The 24202-nt window shown below is 30.1% G+C and overlaps 3 protein-coding genes across 3 annotated transcripts in view; 2 read left to right on the forward strand and 1 right to left on the reverse strand.

The window, feature by feature from the left end:
• Window positions 1-23981, reverse strand: part of LOC111033417 — a 146080-nt gene extending 122099 nt beyond the window's left edge. Inside the window, exon 1 of the mRNA XM_022314134.1 lies at window positions 23427-23981. Coding sequence (XP_022169826.1) covers window positions 23427-23499 — 73 coding nt within the window. The 5' untranslated portion in view covers window positions 23500-23981. The remainder of the gene's footprint in view (window positions 1-23426) is intronic.
• LOC111033419 lies at window positions 6745-8074 on the forward strand. The gene is made up of 2 exons (XM_022314136.1): window positions 6745-6872; window positions 7306-8074. Exons 1-2 carry the CDS (start codon window positions 6837-6839, stop codon window positions 7687-7689), a joined length of 420 nt encoding a protein of 139 aa, XP_022169828.1. The 5' UTR covers window positions 6745-6836; the 3' UTR covers window positions 7690-8074.
• On the forward strand, window positions 11917-13643 carry LOC111033418. The gene is made up of 2 exons (XM_022314135.1): window positions 11917-12041; window positions 12912-13643. The coding sequence occupies exons 1-2, from the start codon at window positions 12003-12005 to the stop codon at window positions 13338-13340; spliced, it is 468 nt and encodes a 155-aa protein (XP_022169827.1). The 5' UTR covers window positions 11917-12002; the 3' UTR covers window positions 13341-13643.
• Window positions 23982-24202: the final 221 nt, after the last annotated feature.

Below are 24202 nucleotides of genomic sequence, written 5' to 3' on the forward strand. Positions count from 1 at the left end.
CTATGAATAGGTACTACAAAATAATAATATTATATTATATTTATGATGCACGACAAACATTTGTTTTTCTTCCAAATACTTTTTCGTCCATAGTTATATTAAAATAGCAATATGTGTAATAAGTTTACCTAGAATATGATAGTGTGTTTATATGTTTACTACGTCGATTCAGTATCCGAAAGTTGGTATAAATACTGGTTCAATAACATTTTTTCAGTATGTTAAACGTTTATCCAAATTTCAATTATCCAAAAGGAAAATATTGTGAATTTCCTTTTTTCCAGTCGGTGCGTAACTGGGTTGTATTTTTACCGGGTAAAAAAAAAAAAAAAAGGTAAAAGTGCGCAATCATGATGCACCGAACAAACGACGATAGACCCCTGCAGCGAGATCGTGACTAGATTGCGTTTTAGTGTGTTATTTTAATATCGGGCCGATCGCATTTCGGTTATTGTAGACAATAATGTACACGCGGGGTTTGCACAAAGGTAATAATACCTGTTTTCAGAGACTACGACGCATTTCAGCTTGGCAATAATAATAATTACCCACTGAACATTATATTTTGTTGTGACACTGCAGCTGCAGCAAAGTACAAATCAGCTTAAAACTAATCGGAAACCATGCAGCTTTAAAATTAATTACAAAAGATCGCCTCTTCGCCCGAAGTATTATAATTTGTGGTTTTTTCCACTCTTATTATATAAATATTTGCACAGTGTACAGGTATTATAATAATATGGTGTCGTATTTTTGCTCGTGAAAATTATAAACAAATCGGATTTACGTTGTTAATAATGTAATGTTTCAAACATTTATTTGTTTAATTCGCCGTTTCGATATTTCCTGCTTAGTATGTAAAATCATACGAAAGCGAGGATCTAAACGTTGTTTTACATGATCGTCATTTGAAAGTCTGCTTTCTAGTTTTGAAACTATTGCATTGTTGAGTAGGTGGGTATAAAATATGGTGTTTGAACGCGATGCCGCCGTAGTCTCTTTATACCTACAAAACATTTTTTCGTTTCTCTAGCCAGAAAAACGTCACGTCTGAGATTGTTGTTTTAAATGCGGTTTCCCTTTTTCGTGCAATCCTTTTGCATTACACTGCAATGCGATCTTTCCGGTCGCCGGTATTCCACGTAGCCTTGCGCCACCCGCACGCCACCCGCACGCCACCGCGAACATTTATTTCGCCCACGTCCTATTTGTTTACGAAACAGTGCAATGCGTTTGCGGCCAGTCCGACCGGATGCCGGTGCGTTTGATTAGCTTCCTAAAACGTCCCCTTAGGTACGGAGAGAAATGCATTTTCTGTCGTACACATAATAATATATTATCATAATACTGTCGTGTACCCTCGAACTTCGGGGCGTGGGTGAGCTGTGAACTGCTTTGTCGTATTTATCCGACCAACGCTTTTTGCTGTTTGTGGATATTTTTTCCTGCCATCGGGGAGGGTTATAATACTGTCGATATCCGAAATATAATATGATTTTATTTTCGATGTATCCCGCGTGGACCGTGCGCCGATGACGTACCGGCGGGTGACGTTTAACCCAAGGGAAACAGTTTTCGGTTTCTCGGGCGAGTACGCCGCAGGTATATCTATACTGAAATTAAATCCCATTAAACATACTCTGTTTGGTATTCAATTCCCTTCGCTATTGATTTAACAACAATATTGTTGGCAGAGTATTTAGCAATGAAACCGACATCATAATAAAATACATTAGGTACAATATAATATATACATTGATCACCTAAACGGTGGAATATTATTATAATTTCGAGTAATTTACGTAATCCCATTCACGAAAAAGCATCCAGAAATGATTTTAATTCCGTTTCTGCTCTATAATTCGAGTAGGTAGGTACCCACCACCACATAATATTATGTATTCGGTATTACACGTCGTATCGATTATTAAATTCACGCTAACGTGCTGACGTTATTTCTGTATAAGCTGTAGCTATTTCTAATGTATTCCCAATAAATCCTTCTTATTATCAAAATGTCAGTGTTGTTTTTGAACAAAAAGACCCAATCGCATACTTATTTATTTCGTTCAAATTATTCCTCCAATATTCACCCTATTTGACAGCCCCCAAAATCCCTTCTCCAACTTGCATTCAAACCATAAACACATTTCCATGTTTTCGGTTTACTTTTTAATAGTCATTTGTCATCTCATGCGAGGGATCCACACATTTTCTCTAATTTACTGTTTGCGTAAGACTGCTCCACAATATTAAAGCTCACCACATGGAAACAAATAACCCCGTTTGTTATCATGTAAAATGTGTTAACTTTTAATATTGGCTTGATACAATTATATCCTAACTAATTTACAATAATCAACATTTGCTTACGTACGTAATTTTTTATTATTTCGCTCATGATAAATGTTGCAAAATAAAGAAACAATTTTAACAAGGATACATTAGTTATTGTGGTTATAAACTGTTATAAATAATATCGCTACAATGGTATGACGTTTGTGCACTTTGGGAAACATTGTGCAATCGTATACGGGCAATCAACATAAAATCAATGGAATGCGTAACGCAGCGAATATACTGATATCGGTGGTTTATGTCACAAGAACGATTTGTCTCACAAATGGCCAAGTTATATTTCAGGGATATCGTATTTGTTCTTTAACATCTTAACACACACCGGTAACAACACTATTTGTCTATTTCCGATTTAATGATTGATTGCACTGAGTTCGAGTTTAGAAAAGAATAAAACACTGTATTGAAATTAATTTTCAAACACAGACCACGACTGTATACCATGAACCAATCATGTGCAAAACAAAATTCTGAAAATAACTATACACAATGGTATTATTATAAAAATAAATAATTTAAGTGATGCTATTGTTTTTGAAATACCTTGATATTATTGTGTTTTATAAATGTTTATGTTTACAAGCCTACATTTGCCAGGAACAAACTAAATTTTGTATACAAATTGCATAATATACTGCTGTCAAAATTGCATAAACTACATTACACAAATAATATGATACTAACCTTGATTATTATGATTGATGTTTAATTATTTACACAAGGCACATCTGATGCATATATAGAAATTATCATATTTATGCGGAAAAACGTCTACGATAAAATACAATTGATTGCATGGGTATACCATGTACACGAAAAATCGAAAAATCTTAATTTTAAATTTATAACATATTTACAATATTATAATTATGCTATTTTGTGATTTGACAAAAAAAGGAAAACGAGGAAAAACTGTCTGTCATTCAAATAAAATGATTAGTAGATATTATGCAAATTATGTAAATTTGTTTAAAATCTAATCAAATTGTTTTTTTCTTCTTATAATTAGCTTTTTACAAGTTAATTTAATCAGATCTTCATATTTTAACATCGTGTATCTAGACACTAAAATGTTATAAATGAATGTCTTTATAATTTAACTATATATTAATATGCACTTTTGTAAAAAGATAAAAAAAATTATAACTTTAAATCATTCATATTTTTGAAAACTGAATATAAATAATATTTAAAAAATTAAAACACAATTAAATGGGTATATCAATTTACGATATGTGATATGACATTTTTTGAAACTAAATATATGTAACACATTGTTTATAATAACTTTAACAATAATTTAATTTGGTCCCTAAAACACGTTATTAATAATTTAAAGTTTAATAAAATATAAATTTATTTATTTAAACTTAAAATTGTCTGAATAATTAAATATTTTTATCTTAGTACCTATACCTATGATATAAACGCTATTGGTGGATCTTTGTTTTTTGTTAAAACAAAATTTTATACTAAAAAATAAATTTGTTCAAACGTTGTTTTAGTTCAACTTGTAAAGTGTTTAAGAAAGTACCTATTTATCAATAGTAATTATTATACGAGTATATCCAATGTAAAATGTGCAATGTACTAATGTATTGAATTTACAGTGTGGAATGATTTACATTTTTAATCGAATCAATTAAAATGTATATAACTTAGCATTCTCATTTCCCATAATATAATATCGTTATTCTATACTTTTTGTTTGATTTTTATTGTGAATAAAACTAATTAATGGATTTAATTGAAAAATCATTAATTAATGACAATTAAATAATAGATGAACGTGTATACTTTGTATATGCGATATTATAAATTGAAATTATTAAACAAAGAATCACATTTTTTCAGTACGACTGTTAAATAATAATTAATAATTATACAGTATTAAAATACAGTTTAATATATTTGACTAGTGCCTATGACAATATTGTATACCCACGTGCCTATGTCAAAAACAAGTAATATCGTGAATAAAAATTATAAAAATGTTAATAATGTTTCATATTATTTTGCTTGTTGTTTTTTAGTTTTATTCATATTTATTTTTAAATTTACTAAGTGTATTATGAAGAGCGAACATTTATACTTTCGAGTGGTAGAATAATTCCAATTAAATTTTAATCTATAGTTTAGATATACTGTTTAAGGCTCACTCTGAATCTATATAATATAGTGCTTAATTTATAATTTATCAAGCCTGCGATAATGTTTAGTAGATTTAACTAGGCACACAAGTGGTATGAAATAATATATCAATGCAAATTTAATAAGGACAACGATTAAAATGCAGAATAATATAATATAATAAATAATAATTAACAGGACAAAGTTAATAGTTTTATACTCAAAACTATTAGTCGGTATTGCATATTATATGATACTCACATTTGAATAGAATGCAAAATATTTCTCTGGGAATCATCTATTTTGATAGAAAAATGAATGTAGATTTTAATGGTCGAATAAAAAACTCCATATTTTATTTGATCAAGCTCTACACATAATATAAATATTCAACTTTTATGATAATGATAAACTATTAAAGTAGGAAGAAAAGTAACATCTATGATGACTGTCGCTCAGCATATAATAATATAAGTACAGTAAATGCAGTTATTTTTGTTAATCTTAGTTTTTAAATTTTGCATGTTATCATTAAATACACATAGCTATATTTTATTTTAAATAAATAAGTTAATTAAATACTTACAATTGATCCGCTTAACAAAATATAGGATTAATAGAAACCGATTTATTTCATCACATATACATTTTGGAATTTGTGATAAATTTTTTAACCTAATTCAGTGTTACAACGCAAACACAATATTTAAGATTGTTTTTTTAAGAGAAACATCAAAAACATTTAAAGTATAATATGGACTGAGACAAGACACTCTTGTCTCCAGCATTTTTAGCTCTTGAAAAATGTATAAGATATTGAGATATAGGCAGAAAAACCGTGGTATTAAAGTAGTTGGAGATATAGCTCATTGTGTTACCTGGGGATTCTAAAAATAAATCAAAAGTAGTACAAGAAAACTTACTGGAATAAGTCAAAATATGGTCTTTAAAAAAAAATATTAAAATCAAACTAAGTTGCTGGTAAGTGTTGTTAAAACGTCTTGTTCCAAAAATTGAGATCTTTTAGTTTTTTTTAAAAAAATGATGATTTAAAATAACCTAAGATTTAATATAATATATTATTAAAACAATATGTATGACAAAAAAATTCTTAAAAGAAGTAGGGCAAATTGAAGACATTACGTTACCAAACATTGAAACTCTTTTAACCAGACACCAATTAAAAAAAAAATACAAAATAGACTTTGTCTTTACGAAATTCTCGTAAATGGGTGTGGTCAATGACAGAAATAAACTAGGTATACAGATGATTTTTGAGAGGAAAAAAGTTACTAATAAATAGACCGATACTAAATCTTACATTGGCAAATACGATTAGAAAAGGCAGTGTACATCAATAGGCTATAAAATAGATAAAGATTACATGATTTTCTTTAATCAAATGGAATTGAAATGTTCTGGCATGTTACAAAGCACTTAGAAGGGAAGTTTATAAAACAAGTAGGTACTTATTTGTAAACCATAAACCTAACCATAGATCGAGTGACGAACGATTTAAAAGGATTAAAAGAAGGATTGTGAATTGAAGATTTCGGAGACTGAGAATGATGGGGATCTGAAATAAAAGCTATAATAACAATAAAAAAATGTGCATAATTTTGATATCGTATTATGGGAGCCCATACCCCAAAGTGCGAAGGTGATTTCGGGGCACCCGATTTCATTATTATTTCATTGGCCTTTAAAAGATTTCCAAATTCTTTACACTAGTCTCATTTAATTTTAGTTCATATATTCAGGAATTAATGGTATAAATATTATTGACGTCAAACAGTCGAGATTTCAAATCAATAACCTTCGTAGTTTTCACGCAAAAATTGTGTGATAACTCTTGAACAATATTATGTGTGTTTATTTAAAAGAGTAAATACGTCGATACCAATGACTAAATGTATTTACATTTCACGACAAGTCAAAATCATCTAAGTCAAAGCACATTCGAACCATATATAATAAATTATATTGTTTTTGATAAATAAACAAAAAATCCCATTATCACTCCATCAAGCCATCTTGACTGTGTCCATTCATCGACTATAATATTTGACTGCCATAGCATTAATTACGTGTTTGTACTCAGTTCTATAGAGGTTATTCAAAGTCGACCCGTACAGTAGTTTAAAATGAGTAACATAATCCATATTTGTTTTGTTACACAGTACTGCAGATGACAGGTAACAATCACGTCGGGAAACACCTGAAATAACATGATCGAAATGACGCTGTTTGAAAAATCGTATAAAACCCATAGTTTCTGCGTTAGACATCAATTTTGGGTTTTCTATATTGTCAGCAGTAAATAACACTAGCTGTTACAAACAATCAAAATGACGGTCAAAATTTCAGTTTTTGCTGTCGTTCTGGTATGTATATATTAGTTATAACTATTGTTTAAGAAATAACTAATAATATTATGTTATATTATGTATTATCTATAACGTTCTTAATATTGTATTTTTTATGTGAGGACAATTATTTTATAAAGTCTGTTATTTGTTTGAATAATATAAATTATAAAATTGAAATATTTGAAATGTTCACATGAACTCATGTACAACATAAATTCTGTACCTCTGAACATGAATATTACACAATATCGATACCTATGTATACTATCTTAATAATAATAATCCGTTTTTATTGACATTTTTTGTTTAAAAAATGTAATATAAAAGATACATTTCCAAAAGTTGTATTGAAAAATTGAAATATAATATTACATTATTGTTTCACAATAATGTGTACGTTTCCATCCAATCACCGAATACTAAAACATTGAATTACTTTATTTCACAGATTGTGACTTATGTCTCCGCTGAAATGATCCAGCCGTCCGCATTAGCATTACACTTGCCGTATATGCCTTACTATCCAAAAGAACGTACAACCTTCACAGAATTCAAGAAAAGTGTATACACATTGAACCAAGCTTTATTCAATGTAATTGCCTCTGCAAGAAGTGCCTACAACTACTATTCGTTATACAATAAACAACCAGGCCTCACTCTAGAAATAACAGAAAAAAAAGATAAATTCGAGAAAGCATTAAACTACTTTGAGAACAAGTTGATGGACTACCGCCATTCGTTGATTCAATTCAAAACGTTAATAAACTATGATACCAACATCCCAGTCACATCATTGGACGACGACATTCCCATCGACCGTGCTATATTGTAACTTTTAAATAGTAAATAATTTTAGTAGCTTGTTAATAAATTCATTTACAAAACGTTGTCAAACATAATAACTTGTAGTTGTTTTTAAATGACCCTGAACGATGAAGTTGCAATTTCTTATTTCAAATCCTTTAGCCTTATTGACAAGCATGTCATAACATATAAATATTATTCATCTAATTATTATTTAATATATATCAGATGTATGAAAATATTAGGTAAATAAGAACTTGAGTATTAACAAATGCATAATTGTCTTAAAAATAGTCAATGTTAGAAATTGACTATACTATAACTCATAATACTATATAGTGTTATTGTAGTGATACTGAAGTTAGTTATGTATGTAATAAATAATTTACAATAATAAAATATGCTACGGTTTATTTATGAGTTTCAAATATTGATATTTTTATACAAATTGTAGTAAACAACTATTTTGATCTTTTCTTTAAGTCGGTCGCTCGGCTTAATTTAAAGCATTCAAATGAAAAGTAACAATTATTTTTTTGTCGTCCATAATAACGATCCCCGCCACAAGAGGGACAGAGCACAATATCAGAAAAAAGATTTTTTATTTTGTGTCAGTCCCATTTCAATTTTGTTCATCGATAAATAATTTTTATTCTAAATTGAAGTATGCCTTTCTTACTTAAAATAAATAATTTACTGATATATATAATATGTATACATAAATGTCTTGATTTTAATATATTATTACTATGTGGTTTTCATGGATTTAGAAATACATAATATTATGAATGGTTGAATAATATAAAATATGTACATTGTACATTAACTACTAAGACATAATTCACTGTTTAAGGAAAACTCACAATATTTATTTATTTAAAAAAAAAAACGCATTTCAGAACATGTACTGTCCGTTTTACATTCTAAATCATTGATAATTTAAGTGTTAACAGTAATCTGACTATTTAAACATTTAAACTAGTCAGTGAATAATACTTAAAAGTTTGTAAAGTAGAGTCCAGACCCGGATCAGTTGGCGTAAAAAAAAAAGTTTAATTGGATTGGAAGGTTCTAACTCAGTTGATCCTCTAGTCAGGCTACACCAGTACACCACTGACTACCGTGAATCGAAAATCATATATCTACTCATGAAATTCATTAACTGCAGGACCGGAATATTTATTGGAATTATTTTTGAACTAATTACTGCCATTTCCAATTTCATATTTGGTCTTCTCATTATATCTATATATATTTTATTTTTTTATTATATTCGATATAATTCAAAACTGTAGTGTAAATTGCTGAAAGAGTACGATAAACTATAGTAGAAACAAACAATTATTATTATATAATAATAACAGTTAACGTTTATTTAAAAACAATTAACTGACTAACTGAAAAAATCATAATCAAAAAAAAAAAACTAAAAGTTGCATAGTTATCGATGTAGTTCATGCACTTACACACATTTAAATGGCGTTGGGGAAATTATTATAATGAGGTCTAAATAACCAAGATAGTGTACTAGAATTTTAATGCTAAGCAACAACGATGGGCCACGTGTGAACCGTCACGAATATGATTGTGTAAAAATAATAATTGTGATTGGTTTCGAACTGAATGTACATAATTTGATATTCTGCCCAAATCGTTTTCAAATACGATTTCAAATAATATATTATCATAACTAATTCAACAATATACCAATTTATATCGATCATTTTCTACTTTTAGTTTTTACCAACAAAATCAAATAGTAATGACAGTGGTATTGAATAATTATAGTAGTAAAACCCAATCAAATACTGACCGTTATCAACTGCTAAACAATAATAATGTATTCCATTCGAATATTTTCCAACGAGCCATCGGTAGTGTAAATTAATTCACGTGCTTTTTACAACAGAGTTCAGAAGAAGCATTTCGCAGTATAATATTACCCATGCCAAATTAAAATCATGATTTTCCATGATTGTGATACAATCCATCCTCAAAATTTGATATATTTATATATTTTATGAATTTGATCAAATGCTTATTATAACGGCTACAAGAACTATTAATATTGCACGCCTACTCATATTTCCTAATAAACTTTGGCTATTGTCAGTCACATGTTTTCATCGTTTCAAACAAATGAATAAATATAGTATCTGTAATCGTATTTATATAATCTCCATTCTAAATGGTCATGTATTATATGAATAAACAAAATAAAGTAAATTATTTTGTCCAACGCATAACTACGAGTTGAGTGCCAAATGCAATAGGAATTGTCTGGGTTATAACATTATATCATCGATTTTGTTTAAAATTTAAACAATGCATTATTAAGCATATTATAGTTTTATCTGCATGGTTTTTTAAGAGTGATGATCATTTTGAATTTAAGATATAGGTATGACATGAATTTCCACCACTGGGTAAAAAAAATTAATTTACAATAACCCAAATAAATGCTTATTTGAAATGTTGTTTAGGTATGTTTGTAAAAAACACAAATAGAACTATCTATATATTTTTCTGCATTTCAAAATATTTATGTATATTTTTCGTTTTTAATGTGATCAATTGGTTTATTGCACATCATTTGTCTAAAAAACAATAACTCAGTAAATTATTGTTCAAACTATGTTTATAATCACAATTCATAATAAATATCAAACAGTTAGTTGCATAATTATTTTCAAACAGTTATTCAATAATTATTGTTCAAACATTTATATACAAAAAATCCACGAGTTAATTTTTTTTTTTTTAATGAATACGATCTAATATATTTGTGGTTCAAATAATTGATATTCCACACTGATAGAAAAATAAATTTCTTATTCTTCATATTAGGATATTTCCCAAAGTAACTTTTTACCCTCTGCAATAATATTGTATCCGCACAAAGCGTTCCATACACAATATAAATCTAACCATCAAAAAACGTGTGTTGAGACATGGAATATAGAAATTATGATAACATTGAATTTTTTAGTTAATAACCCAAGTCAATAAATGAACGTAATCTTTTCTAATAAATATGACGGTAAGAAAATGTACATTGACATTTGATAGTATTACGAATAAGTAATAAACTTATCACATGGTGTCAATCTCATAAACCTAACGAAGAGTTAGAACTACAATATGGTTTATATATTTAAAAAAAAATGTATTCCTAGGATACTATTATTTCGACCAATCGGTCGGTGTAATTTATATACATTTAACAAAATGTTTCCATTTTATTAGAAAGTTTTAAATTTACAAAAGTTGAATTAATAATAATTATAAATTTAACATAAAACAGTTTTAAGCTGGATTTCGGTCTTTTTAATCACTTTTACTGTTCCGAAAAAAATGCTCTTTGAAACAAAAAAACACATAATCGTGAAACTAATAGCTTCCTTGGTATATGCAACTCTCAACCTAAATGTATGTTGAATATAACGTTTCATTATTAATTTAAAAAAAAAAACATTTATCTAAGCTGAATGGAATATTTAAAAGAACTTTTAATTTGTTTTTAAAAAAATATTGAAAACTATTTGAAGGCTTATTGGAAAAGTAAACATGGTTTTTTACTTAAATTGCAGTAAAACTCTATTCAAATTTCTGATACACTGACAAATTAAAAACTGATTTAATTTTCATAAATTTGTAATTTCGATTATAATGACATCATAACATAGCTATAATTTCATATTGCTCGCATTAATTGTCATGTGTATTTCAAAATATCTGCAATGACGTTTTTGTTTGTCAAATTGTAATATGTGACTGCCTAGTTGAACAGAGATTTTGAAATTCATAAAAAAACATTTCCATCAACAGTCAAAAAATATTGTATAGGATGTTCAATTTCACAAGTAATAAAAAAATGATTTTAAATTATTATTATTTTGATTATGTTTACTTTACCATGACAAACTTTAATTAAACATTTTATAACAATATCTCTCTATACATACACTCCTATTGATGTAGTACAATTTTGTTGTAATAGGTTTGACCCGTATTTTAAAATAACATAATAGTAATAGGTCACAATTAAATATTTTTACAAACTAAAAAAAATGTGAATGAGTTCATTCAAAATATGTTTACGTTTGGAATTATTATATGTACCCTGTATAAACAATGAAGTGAATACCAACGTCATAATATTTACTTTGCATTCATATGAATATTATTTTTTTTTATTAATAATACGAATTTCACTTGCGTCAACAAATTTAAGAGATCAAACATAAAACAAATCGTATATATATTGTTCAGAATTTGGATATTTTATTCATTTAAAATTGACATAAATATCTAATACACTTGCGGAAACTCCGACCAAATATGGCTTTCAAGGAAATCGCAATGTTTTCCAGTTTAGTGGTATGTATTTTTTGCAGTGTATAAATTACAATAATAAACCTTTATTTAATATAAATTAGGCAACAACTAAATTACAAGCCATAAAGTTAAAGACAAAGTCTAATATTTTAGAATTTAAAAAAAAACAGAAAAACTCTACTGTATTTGATTAATGAAATTATCGTGTAATGAAACAGGTTAACATTGTGTCAATCATTTTACTTAGTTTGGCTATATAATGATCACTATTGTTTTTGTATACTTTTAGATTGCGTATTTACTACTTATACTCATTTTAGAAAAATTATATCATAGACTTTGAGTAATATATTTTAAAATAATTAGATAGGCATTAAAATGGTATAAAATATAATATTACCTATGTGACAATTCATATTAATGTATTGTTTTACCTTTAGTAAATTTATGTTAGTAAAATTGACAATATTAATTAATACGATTAATGCAATACATAATTTATGTTCACTTATATTTGACTGTATAGAATATATTAAGTTAATAGTTAGTAAAAATAAAACACTTTAATCAAATACTTTATTATTTTCTATGCAATGAAGCATTAAATATGTACCTACTATATACATGCAATGTATTACATGTATTATTTGTTAATCCGTGGTATATAGGTACGCTACGACTGCAAAATATTTAAAATGAATTGTTATCAACTATGAAAAAATTAAATGATTGTGTGTTTTTATTAGCTAATGGGGTGTTTTTTCAAATTTAAATAACATTATAGTCCAAGATATTAATATTAAATTGTAGTAATAATTCACTTATCAATAATTATTACTTAGGAACTCAATATTGCAATGTATATACAAGACATCAAATATTTTAAATATCAAAATATTTTTAATAATTTAGGTGGTCATCATAAGCTACAATGTACTAGAAAGCAATGCATTAATGATGCAACCATTAATAGACCAAGATTTCTGTGCAGTAAAAGCTAGTTTGTACGAATTGGGAGAGGCTGAGATGAACTTGATGGACGATTCGCAGACATTAAACGACATGCAAAGAGAATATTTTGCTGGAAAAGTTGACTATTCTGCTGTGGAAAGAGCAAGGAATGAACTTAATAAGTCCAAAAACAAGTGGTTCCAAAAAGTTATACAATATCTCAAGGCAACAAATGAATTTGAGCCCACAATCAACTATCAAACCTCAGATCCACAAAAAGTTTACCATCAAATGGATGACTTGGACAATTATAAAGATGCTCTAGATGATATGCATGAAAATATCCTTAAATCAATGTCCCCTACCGTAGCCCAACCTGTTGTAGCATAAAACTTATTGTAATTCTATGTTTTGTTTTTGACTATGATGTATGTTATTTTTTTCTATAAATCAAATGTAACCGACTTCGATTTAAATAAAACAAATGAATCATCTTTAAGTATCCAATAATATATTTTTATAAATTAATTTTATGTTCCGTCAAAATCCCTTCAGAAAAAATAAGTATTTTACTAGTATTATATACCTTTAGTGGATCAAACAAACTGTATAATTATGCACACCTATTATTTCACGAATAAAACATTTTAGTGAAGTTTTAGTAAATTAAAAATAAATGATTATTTATTGATATGATATTTTGATTTAATTTCTAACATTGAAGATGCTGCCTACAGTAATGAATTGTTGAATTAAAGCTCAAAAATTATTTTCACAATTTTCTTTTCACATATTATGCAACCATTTTTGGATGATGCCTAAAATACGACATCTACCCAAAAAATAAACATCACATAAGCGTGAAAAAATATTACGTTTCTAACAATTTCCAAGGGCGGGTAATTTTTCATTTTTCGTTAATTTCATTGTAGTCTTAAAGAAACTTATACTTTCAGTCTTTAAAGTGCTTCAATCAAATTATAAAATATTTGAAATAGGTGGATTATAAAATCGGTCATTAAAGTGATGGTTTTATATGATTTTGGACTATTGGTAGTCGTTTGAAGATGGATCAGCACAGAAGTGTGATGATTATGTGCTGTCATTTTCAATAAAATTATGTACCTAGGAATCAATGGCTTTAAAAATCGCATTGTACTAAAGCTTATGCTGTTTATACTGTATATTATATTCAATATTGTATAGTTAACTTAGATGATTATTCACTAAATTTTACGGGACACGATCACTGTTATTTTATAAAATGGAAAAATGCATCTTAAATATTTGAAAACTGAATAATACCGTGATCGTCAAATTTTAAACTGAAACTTATATGGTGCAACTGGTACATCAATCTACCAGGTTATGCAATCTATTTTTGCGATTTCATTCCACTATCAGGTTAGGTACAAAACCTTAAATCAATTTCGCACTTTTCAGATGGGCTATTAAAACAAAAATGTATCAATTATTGTGCTTTTGGGTATCAACAACCAATGCAGGCACAGCCACAGAGTATTTACTTGTATTGGATTATAAGAACCCGGGTTATGTTAAACACATATAAATTATGTGAAATCTAATAAAAAATGTTAAATATAGTAACAAAATATATTATGAGCTATTTAATTAAATTATTGTTGAGAATGAATATTTAACATGTATGAATTTTGTTGAAAGTTCCCATAAGCCACAATGGTTTCAATGATCAAGTTGTAGCTAAATCGTAAAACATCCAACAGGCACCTGGCACATGTCATATCAAAAAATAAAATATTTACTGCACAGATTTAATGTGAATAAGTGGGCAATATATTTTATTTTATATTATATTTATAAGGCAATATATTTTACTATTATGTAACATTCGTCCACAAACAAGTTTACAAAATAATCTTTTCTTGTATTTTCCACCGTCGTTTCGGGCACCTGCAACCCCATTTCCGTTTTTTATTTTTGTTTTTTTTTTTTTAGGGCAATAAAAACCACACACGCCGGACACGACATAATAATACAATAATATTATATATCACACAACATACATGTGCATTGTCATACACAATTCATTCTAATACAGCGGCGGCGGCGGCGGCATTATATTGTCGGCAGTCAATTGACTTCTATTGACTGGGTCGCTCGCCCAGAGTTTATCCGGCTAAGATGTTTGCGTTTGCGATCTAACTTTCTGCTTGTCGCCGCCGTATTTACATTTAATTAGGTATACGAAACCCGGGAGTACGGTATTGTATGCTATATTATGCGGCGTGTGCGTGTACGCGTGACCGAGGTCGTAGCCGTTTATGACCACGTATACCGGACGCACGCCGAAGGGTATTTCTGCGCAGTCAGAAGCCGATATTGTACCCATATTACAGTGACTTGAAAAAAATACGATATGGCTTTTTTTTTTTTTTTTTACTGTCGCCTTGTCCACACATCGTGACTCGATTTTTACGCACTGTGAATACAAAATTTATAGTTTGGCGTTAAGTATTCGAATTTAGAACACGAGTGTAATAAATAAATAATAAATGAAAATACCATCAGCAACATCGTGGTGGAAATCGAATCGTTGAATAATTTTATAGAACCTTACATCATTAATAGTATGAAAACTACAATGACTATATTGTGTTTCGCTATATTTATAATCACAGTACCTATGAGAAGAATCTTTTTAAAATACTAATTGGACACGCAGAATTTAAGGTACTATTTGTACAACGAACGTTGGACGTCGACCAATGCCATTATACGAGAGAAAACATTTCCCGTTGGCGAGAAAAGAAAACTAATATTATTGATTAAAAATGACATATTTTCAAAATATTGTGCTTAAGTAAATAATATAACTGAAGTTGTAAATAATTTACTTTTATATTTATAACATCTATAAATTACTATTACTGTTATTATAATACTGATTCACGCTAATAAGTCATATTATATTCAAACATTTATACCTTTTTTTTATACACTTAGATAAAAACTTCAATAATTTTGATAATCTAAATGAGAAAACCTCTGAAAAATGTAAGCCAATAATCATCAAATACAAATGGTAATGACTCATTTATGAAAAAATAAAACTGTTTTTATAATTACGACTGAAATGGTTGACCCAATAAAACGAATCACTCGAATTTTTAACTTCTTATCGGTAACAATTATTAATTACCTACTATTATTACTATTTTTTTTTTCTTTATGAAACTGTTTCGCTATAATAAGTCGTATTATATTCAAACATTTAAAATTGTTCAGTAAAAACTTTTTTTCATATAGTTAGTTAAAAACTTCAAACTTTTTGATTATCTAAACGAGAAAACGTCTGAAAAATATAAACCGATAATCGTCAAGTGTAAATGGTAATGACTAAATTATGAATAAAGTTTTTTTTTTTATGAAATTCTTAACACAATAAGTTAAATTTTTAGTCTTGTTCATAATATTTTAATTCCAATAGGATTATATGTGTATGGCATACGTTGCATACAATTAACATTTTACTGTTTAAGCACGTGTAGGAGGTACGCAGTACGTACTAATAATGTTTAATATTTATTATTCAAAACCAATTACAGTTTAAATAAATAACGAAAACATTACGTAGGCTGCCCAGGTTGCCACTATAATTTATAACATTATTACTATTGAAAACCGATAATTGGATATTTTATGTTTGACATACGTTATTATGTTATCACTATATTTTGTTGTAATTTTAAAATATTGTAAACTGACTTAGTATAAATATTGAATTAGCATTATAAATACGTTCCTTATTTGTTGGAAAAACAAACGCATGGAAAGGTACAGCTTTACAAAACGTAGTTTTAATTAATAGTAAACAATGCAATGGGAATAATAAAGAATAAAATGGAGTATAATACTGCAATAACAGTAAAAAAAAAAAATACATAAAGTTTATACTAGGATCAAGGTTGCATATTATAAACATTAGACTAGGTATTTTATTTTGAATCCGATTTCATGTAGAAATGATTGAATGCATTTTTAGTGTCCACGTGATACATTTTAGAAACTGTCATAGGTGGAGACGACAAAAGTTGTCAGAATATATATTCATCCCTTATATATGTTAATATTCTTCAATTTCCGGACTTGTGATACAAACTGAGTAAATAATGTGTCTGGAATATAAATATGTGTTACTTTTGACGTATACTCGTATTTTAAACATTTCTTCGTCGCAAGTTTTATCATCATTTTTTTCTCGTAATTATTGTCGACATATTTATAAATACCATCGTTTTATAAGACAGGTAAAAATTCAGTTGGGTTATGACAAATGTATTATAACTATGTATACTTTTAGAGAGTGTCCAACAAAAAAGCGTACATAATTTAAAAAAAAAAAAAACAATGTAATTTGTGATGATCCAACCTGAATACTTTTCGAATAAAGCCTTTTGAAAACAATTTTTAATGATGTGTAAGACTAAATTAAAAAAGTGAATTGAACAAATGAAGACAACTTCGCTTATTGATGGATATATTATTGATTTAATATCTCAAATGTCAATTTGACACAATTTACTCCAACAGTAAGAGACAAAGAGAGTTTCTGTGGGCGTGTGACACAAAGAAAAGGTGAAGTATATCATTGATAATATTATGATGTAGTTTTTCTAGCTGTAAGTTAGTCCATGGTAATTAATCAGATCGTTATTTTTATTACACAACATTCTATTATTCTATGCTGTACTGTAGATACAAAATATTATTATATTATCTCCTCGATGTCGGTACGATATGCGGAGACGCATTAGCACAATATTTTGCTCATATTATATAGTCCCTTCAAATTTATCTTTCAGTATAGTGTATTAGAATATACGGACAGACACTAAAGTACAGGTACGTGCATAATAATATTACATTAATATTCGTGAGTAAAACTTTCAGCATAATATAATTAAGTACCCGAGTGTGATAACACAACGGCGTGTTTCGTCTGGTCTCCACCGATTAATGCAGAATGAGTTGCGACCGTATTCGCATGTGAATAATTAATAATGGATTTTTAGTTTTTATTGTGTTGGACATAATGTTTTAGGCACACGTAAAGTCGCATTATCATAACATTAATATTACGTTTACCATAGCTCGATCTTCACACACACACTTATTGCAGAGACAAAATATCATTATCGTTTGAGGCCCCGGTGGACCTCTACACTGGACAGTGTGAACCCCGTGTATTAATTATCGATATCGCATCGGACCCATTTTATCGCAACGTGTTAATTAATACAGAATAATAATATATAATAGCCACAGTCGTTCAGACACCATTCACACTCGTGTGAACAATATTATTATTATTAATATTATCATAATATTTTAAGTTATAATACGATCACAGCAGATAATATAATGAATGGATATAATATTTTCGACGGTTTTCGAGATATTTGACCGTTTTTATTATTATTATTATTCAGTGTTCGTCGTCATGATTTACATCTGAATATCACATTTTATTATCCAGCATTATTGTATTGGCTATTATATATTATTATTATTATTATTATTATTATTATTATTATTACGGAGTGGAACGATTGTACTGCGCACGTCGTAATGACGACTCCCCGTGTAAGATGTATTTTATGTAGACAATTTAAAGCACCTCGGGGACTCCATTTATACGTGTTGGTGCTCTTTATCATATTTTTTCCACCATGCGTGATAGCTGATCAAGTTCAAACCCTGGTTACCGGATATCTGCCACGGTTATAGTATGTGTACCCACCATCCATTCGTGTCCATATATACATATTTTAATTTGATTTGATTAATATCTGCCTTCAGTGTACTGTAAAATTCTCAGAAGTAATGTCCATTTTTTTATACATAGATATCTGAATAAAAAATAAACAGTTATATTTTTGTATTGATTTCTATGAACGGAAAAGTTAACTTAATACGCCCAACCGGCGAATTGCATTAAATTAAGGTTCCGACGATTTTAAACTGACAAATAAAGCGTTTCATTAAAATGTATATCGTATACACGTCGCTATACATACCACATAGGTACATAATATATATGGATTTTTTTTTATACTTTATCAAAATAGTTATTTTTAATTCATTGTAATTGAACATCAAACAAAAATAAAGCGTACTTTTTTAAGACCCGACGCATTCAATTATATTAATTATGCGGATGACAGCTGTTTACACTAAAACCGACGTATATGGGTCAGAGAGTTAGAGATAAAAATAATAACAGTAAAAAAAAAATTAAAAAATTAAATGAAATAATTTTGGTTGATGTAATTAAAGATCGACCGGCACGATAATTCGGGTATAATTCCCTTATAAACAAGAAATGGCAATGTCCACCGCCGCCATCACCTCCACCACCATCACCTCCTCCACCATAACTTCCACCGCCGTCCATCCCAACTTCATCCACCATCACGCCACAACCAACGTCGCTACCACCATAATACGCGGACGGACGAATTAAACGAGCGCGCACTCAAGGTTCGCATATTATATACATACGGGTGGTTTTTTTCGTCCATTATTATTACTCGTATTATAATTATATTCGCGTGCATTTCAGACCCCAGACCAATAACAGCCGTAAAACGCGTCGTTCAATTAGCAAACGACTTGCGGCCGTTTGACTTCTAAAAGAATAATAACTACATGCAATATAATATTATCATAATGTTCGGTTAGGTTATGTTACAAAGTGCCGAACACATCGGGTAACATTTTTTGATAATGATAAACAAAGGTGACTCGATATCTTGGTTAAAAGAGGATTGTCCCTATTTTGACCATCATGTCCCGCAGTCCCCCCGAGCTTCGGATGGGACGCTTTATTTTATCCCATTTTTAGAAGACTGTCCCGTCTTAATCCCGTCTTCCATACTGTTACATTATATCTTGAAAAGAAACCATTATTTGAAACAAATACAAAACAGTATTATGAGCAAATATATGTATAACAGCTGATAACCGAGTTCGTGGAACGAAGATCGAGGGCCGATAGTTAATTCAAAAAGGGTCAATTAATTAGACAACACTTGTTTGTAACACAGATTTGGACTTTTACACTTTACAGTTAAAAGCATATGACGTGTGAATATATATAGAGAGGTTTTTTATGGGGGGAGTGATAACTGTCCCTGGTTTTTATTGTCTTAAAATGGTGACCCTATGATGACCGGACTTACGAGACCACAACCGTCCAACAGCAGCCCAGGATTCGTACCCTATATAGGTAAGTAGACTATTACAATGATATTATAATCTGTGCGTTGTTGTCGTACAAGGCCACTGTAGGTAACAAGTTTTCCGATTCTGTCGACTGGTCGGGGTGGACGAGCGCGTCTCCTAAATCACTCGACTGTTTCCCGTGCGCGCACGTGAAAACGACATTTTTCCGGCACATATTTATCGTACATTATTTTATATTTATGTCGGTAAAAAAAAAAAACAAAAAAAACAAAAAATATTTATCTCGAAACTTGTTAAGCCCACGGCCCCCCGCTAACGTTTTATCGTCTGTTTATCCGCGACGAATGTTCGGACTAAATATGTAACGTATAAATTATATTTTAAGTTAACTCGACGAAGAGAAAATATGTGCTCTCAATAACAATATAATATACCAATAATATATTATATATAATATATATGTATGAAATAATATCCTTCGGCAGTTTTGCCGACAACGGTGTGTCGACGACTGCAGCCGGCCTCCGAGAACAAAAGGCTTTCATTACACGAGATGCCATTATTACAATATTACAATATTACCATTCGTTTATTCATTCGTTCGTTCGTTCGAACGTAGAACAATGTTTCACAAAAGTTTCTGGAGACTGCGAAACTCGTCGCGATGAAGACTTTACGCCGCTACAGCGGCCCATGTACATTTTGACACACGCGTCTTGTCATCCAGAGACGGACCCGACCGAATAAAATGTATAACACCGAGCACATCGTATACATAATAAAATATACAATACCGTTGGTATTATTTGTGCACCGAATTTCCAACTCTGCCATAAACTACTGTGTTCCTCGTCTTTATAATTAATATTATACGATATAATATATATATATATGCACACCCTCCGAGGAGTTGATCATTATTACCACTGTACAATGTAATATAATATTATTATTACATTGCAATACACAACACGTATATTCATAATAAGCGTAGTATCGGCAAGTCGACTAGTCACATGATCACATTGTCCCGATATCATCCCATACGGGACCGCAGTCGTCGGTGTTGCGAGTGCGTGTGTGTATGGGTTTAGGTATATGATTTTATACCACAGTATAACGTATTAGTGTTACTATTTACTACTGGTTATTAGTGGACATTCGGTTTCCTCAAACACGCGCATTTTAATAATACAATATACTTTTGTTGTCTACATGACGAAATAGATAGGTATTATCACAGTTGTATAATATTGTAACTATCTTTTTCAGTATGCGCATCTCCCTATCTATGTTGTCGTGGTTATCTATTTTATCATAATATGAGATTGCATACGTACGTTAGATCGTACCCCAAATTTGATCAGATTTTTTTTATTCGCATACAGTTTGGAACACCATTTCACTCACAGACAGAAAAACGTGTACGGCGAGATACCCATATTCATTCGACTAAAAATAACTAACGGTTTCTGCGATAATCTCGGTTACATCTATATATTACGTATATAGGTGTTCCTCTTGACCTAAGTATTATACATCGTATTTATTGGGCTTACGGCCGATGTAATCGGGTTTTTCTTCTTAAATCCTTTTTGAACGGCATTACATCTAAACTTGTTGTGATTAAAACCTCTACGATCTACATGATTTGTCAAATGCTGTCATCGTGTAACCTAAACATTATAACGATGTAATATTCTGTTGAAAGTAAATGGTAATTATTTGTATAATAACACACTCTTGATAATCGGTAAATTAATAAGCATGTCACATTTTAACAGCATTATTTCTTGCCGTGGTATGTCTTAGCACACGGTTAACGAAGAAAAAAAACTGTACGATTGAAAAAAAAAATCCCCTACACCTATTGATTTTCCTATGAGTACCAAATTTTCCAGAGTACTTTTGGTTAAATTAGACCAATAATAAATTCCGGTTAGTAAAACCCGAATGTTTGAAGTAAAAGGGTGCGAAGAAACGATTGATATAAAAGACATTTCAAATAAAAGTGGTTCTAAATCGCAAATCGTTTACATCCCTGAATTTCAGTTGAGAAAATAGTCCCTGGAGTTTTGGTAAAAATAGAAAAAAAAGATAAGATCAGATTTAACACGAATGCAATTTCTTTCTCGATTTAAAGTTTAAAGCTTAATGCCAATTTAATCTATTGTTTTTAATTTGTTTCTTACGTACAATTTACCAGATAAGCATCATTACTAAACTAATTTTATTTGTTTCGACACGTATTTCCTACATATCAGCAAAAAAATAAAAGTAAAAAAAGTTACGTGCAATTAACTAAATCGTTTGATATAATACACGAAAAGCTAATACATTTAAAAATAACTGGGTTAATTATTGTAAACACATCATTAACTTGTCATTATAATATTATTATTTTCGTCGACAAATATCATGATTTAGAAAACTAATTTCAATACCATGATGAACAAATAAATTGAACAAAGAAAATATTAATTAAAATGCTAATTGACTCGAAATTAAGTTGAAATTAGTTTCCAAGAATTTTTTTTCGTAGATAAAAACTACGTCAAAACAAAATTATGTTTCATAAGAATAATTGAAACTTTTGACTCTGCGAATATTTCAACTACCGCCATCACAATGGGATAACGCGTCGAACTTTTAGAGACCGAATAGCAGTGCATTAAACAATAACTCATATATTTTATTTATTTTTCTCACGAAACTACAGGATGAGTATTTAATAAGTCAAACTATGTAACGAAAAAACAACTAATATCTATCAGCGATGATTATTTACAATAATTGTTGGTATGTTGTACAAATACAACCAAAATTATCGAATTATGTCTGTTACGAAATAGTTTGTAAGGACATAATATCGTAATGGTTGGTTCGGCTTATCGAAAAATAAACCGTTTTACTGCCGAGCGATTAAAACGGCATTTTCCTGTACAATTTGAACTTTAAAACTACGTCCGTGGTTAGGTTATTAAGGAGCGTTATGTTAGACGTGTTACGTATATATAGACCAAGGAAATAAAACAAAAGTATTATTATTATTATTTTTGGTTCGAAATTAATTTTAACGAATTCCGCTGACGAGGAGAGCCATCTGTCGTATTTCACGCACTTGTGAGGGCGAATTTTTTATTTTTTTGCCTTTGCATGGGGTGGATTTTTCGCTTTTTATTTTTTCCTATTAAACGTCGTCGAGTGGTCTCTAGTCTCTACTCCACAGTAATTATTATTATTACTCACCTATTCCAGCAGCTACGGAAATTATAATTGCTGACAGCGTGGCCGCATACCACGTCACTCGCCGGTCCGCCATCGGGGACCGGAGGAAATCGAGCGGATATCTGATGGATTCGACGGAGTTTTCTTTTCGAACAGAATTTCTTCGTCCAAACGGTTGTGACGGCGAAGACGACGACGACGGTCTACAATAGGTTATACTGTACGGCGTGCGGTTTCTACGATAGTCATGCGGTTTCGTTATCGTTCGGAGTTTTCGCGGAAGACGCTCATTTCCGCGGCTCGCGGACGGATTGTTACTAAGGTGTTGGATACCCGGTAAAACGGTAAATAATTAATTTCGATATTATAACAGCCGGTGGCGATGGGCGATCTGTAGTGTCGGGCACATCGCGAAAAACGAGGGCCGAAAAGTGGAGAACGCACACGCGGAAGACGTCGGAGGACGATCGAATGGAACGACGAGAGAGCGAGAAAAACAGAGAGAGAGAGACAGAAAAACGTGCTCGGAGGTCCGGGCGGAAAGGCGGCGCACTTGGAACTCGCACGCGTTTCTAGGGACGGTGGCCGACGGGACCGGCGACGACAGCAGAAACCGCCATCTGACGGCCGGCGGCGGCCGAACGTTACGTGCGGTGGCGACCTTGTTGTCCGCGGCGGCGGCTGTTTGTTTTATTTGTTTATTTGTTTATTTTTTTCCCATCTCCTAACCGAATTATTATCGTTGTAGTTATTGTCATTATTATTATTATTATTTTTTTTTTTTTCATCAATTACGC

The sequence above is a fragment of the Myzus persicae genome, unplaced genomic scaffold (genome assembly GCF_001856785.1).
Source record: "Myzus persicae strain clone G006 unplaced genomic scaffold, MPER_G0061.0, whole genome shotgun sequence".
In the NCBI taxonomy this organism is placed as follows: Eukaryota; Metazoa; Arthropoda; class Insecta; order Hemiptera; family Aphididae; genus Myzus; species Myzus persicae.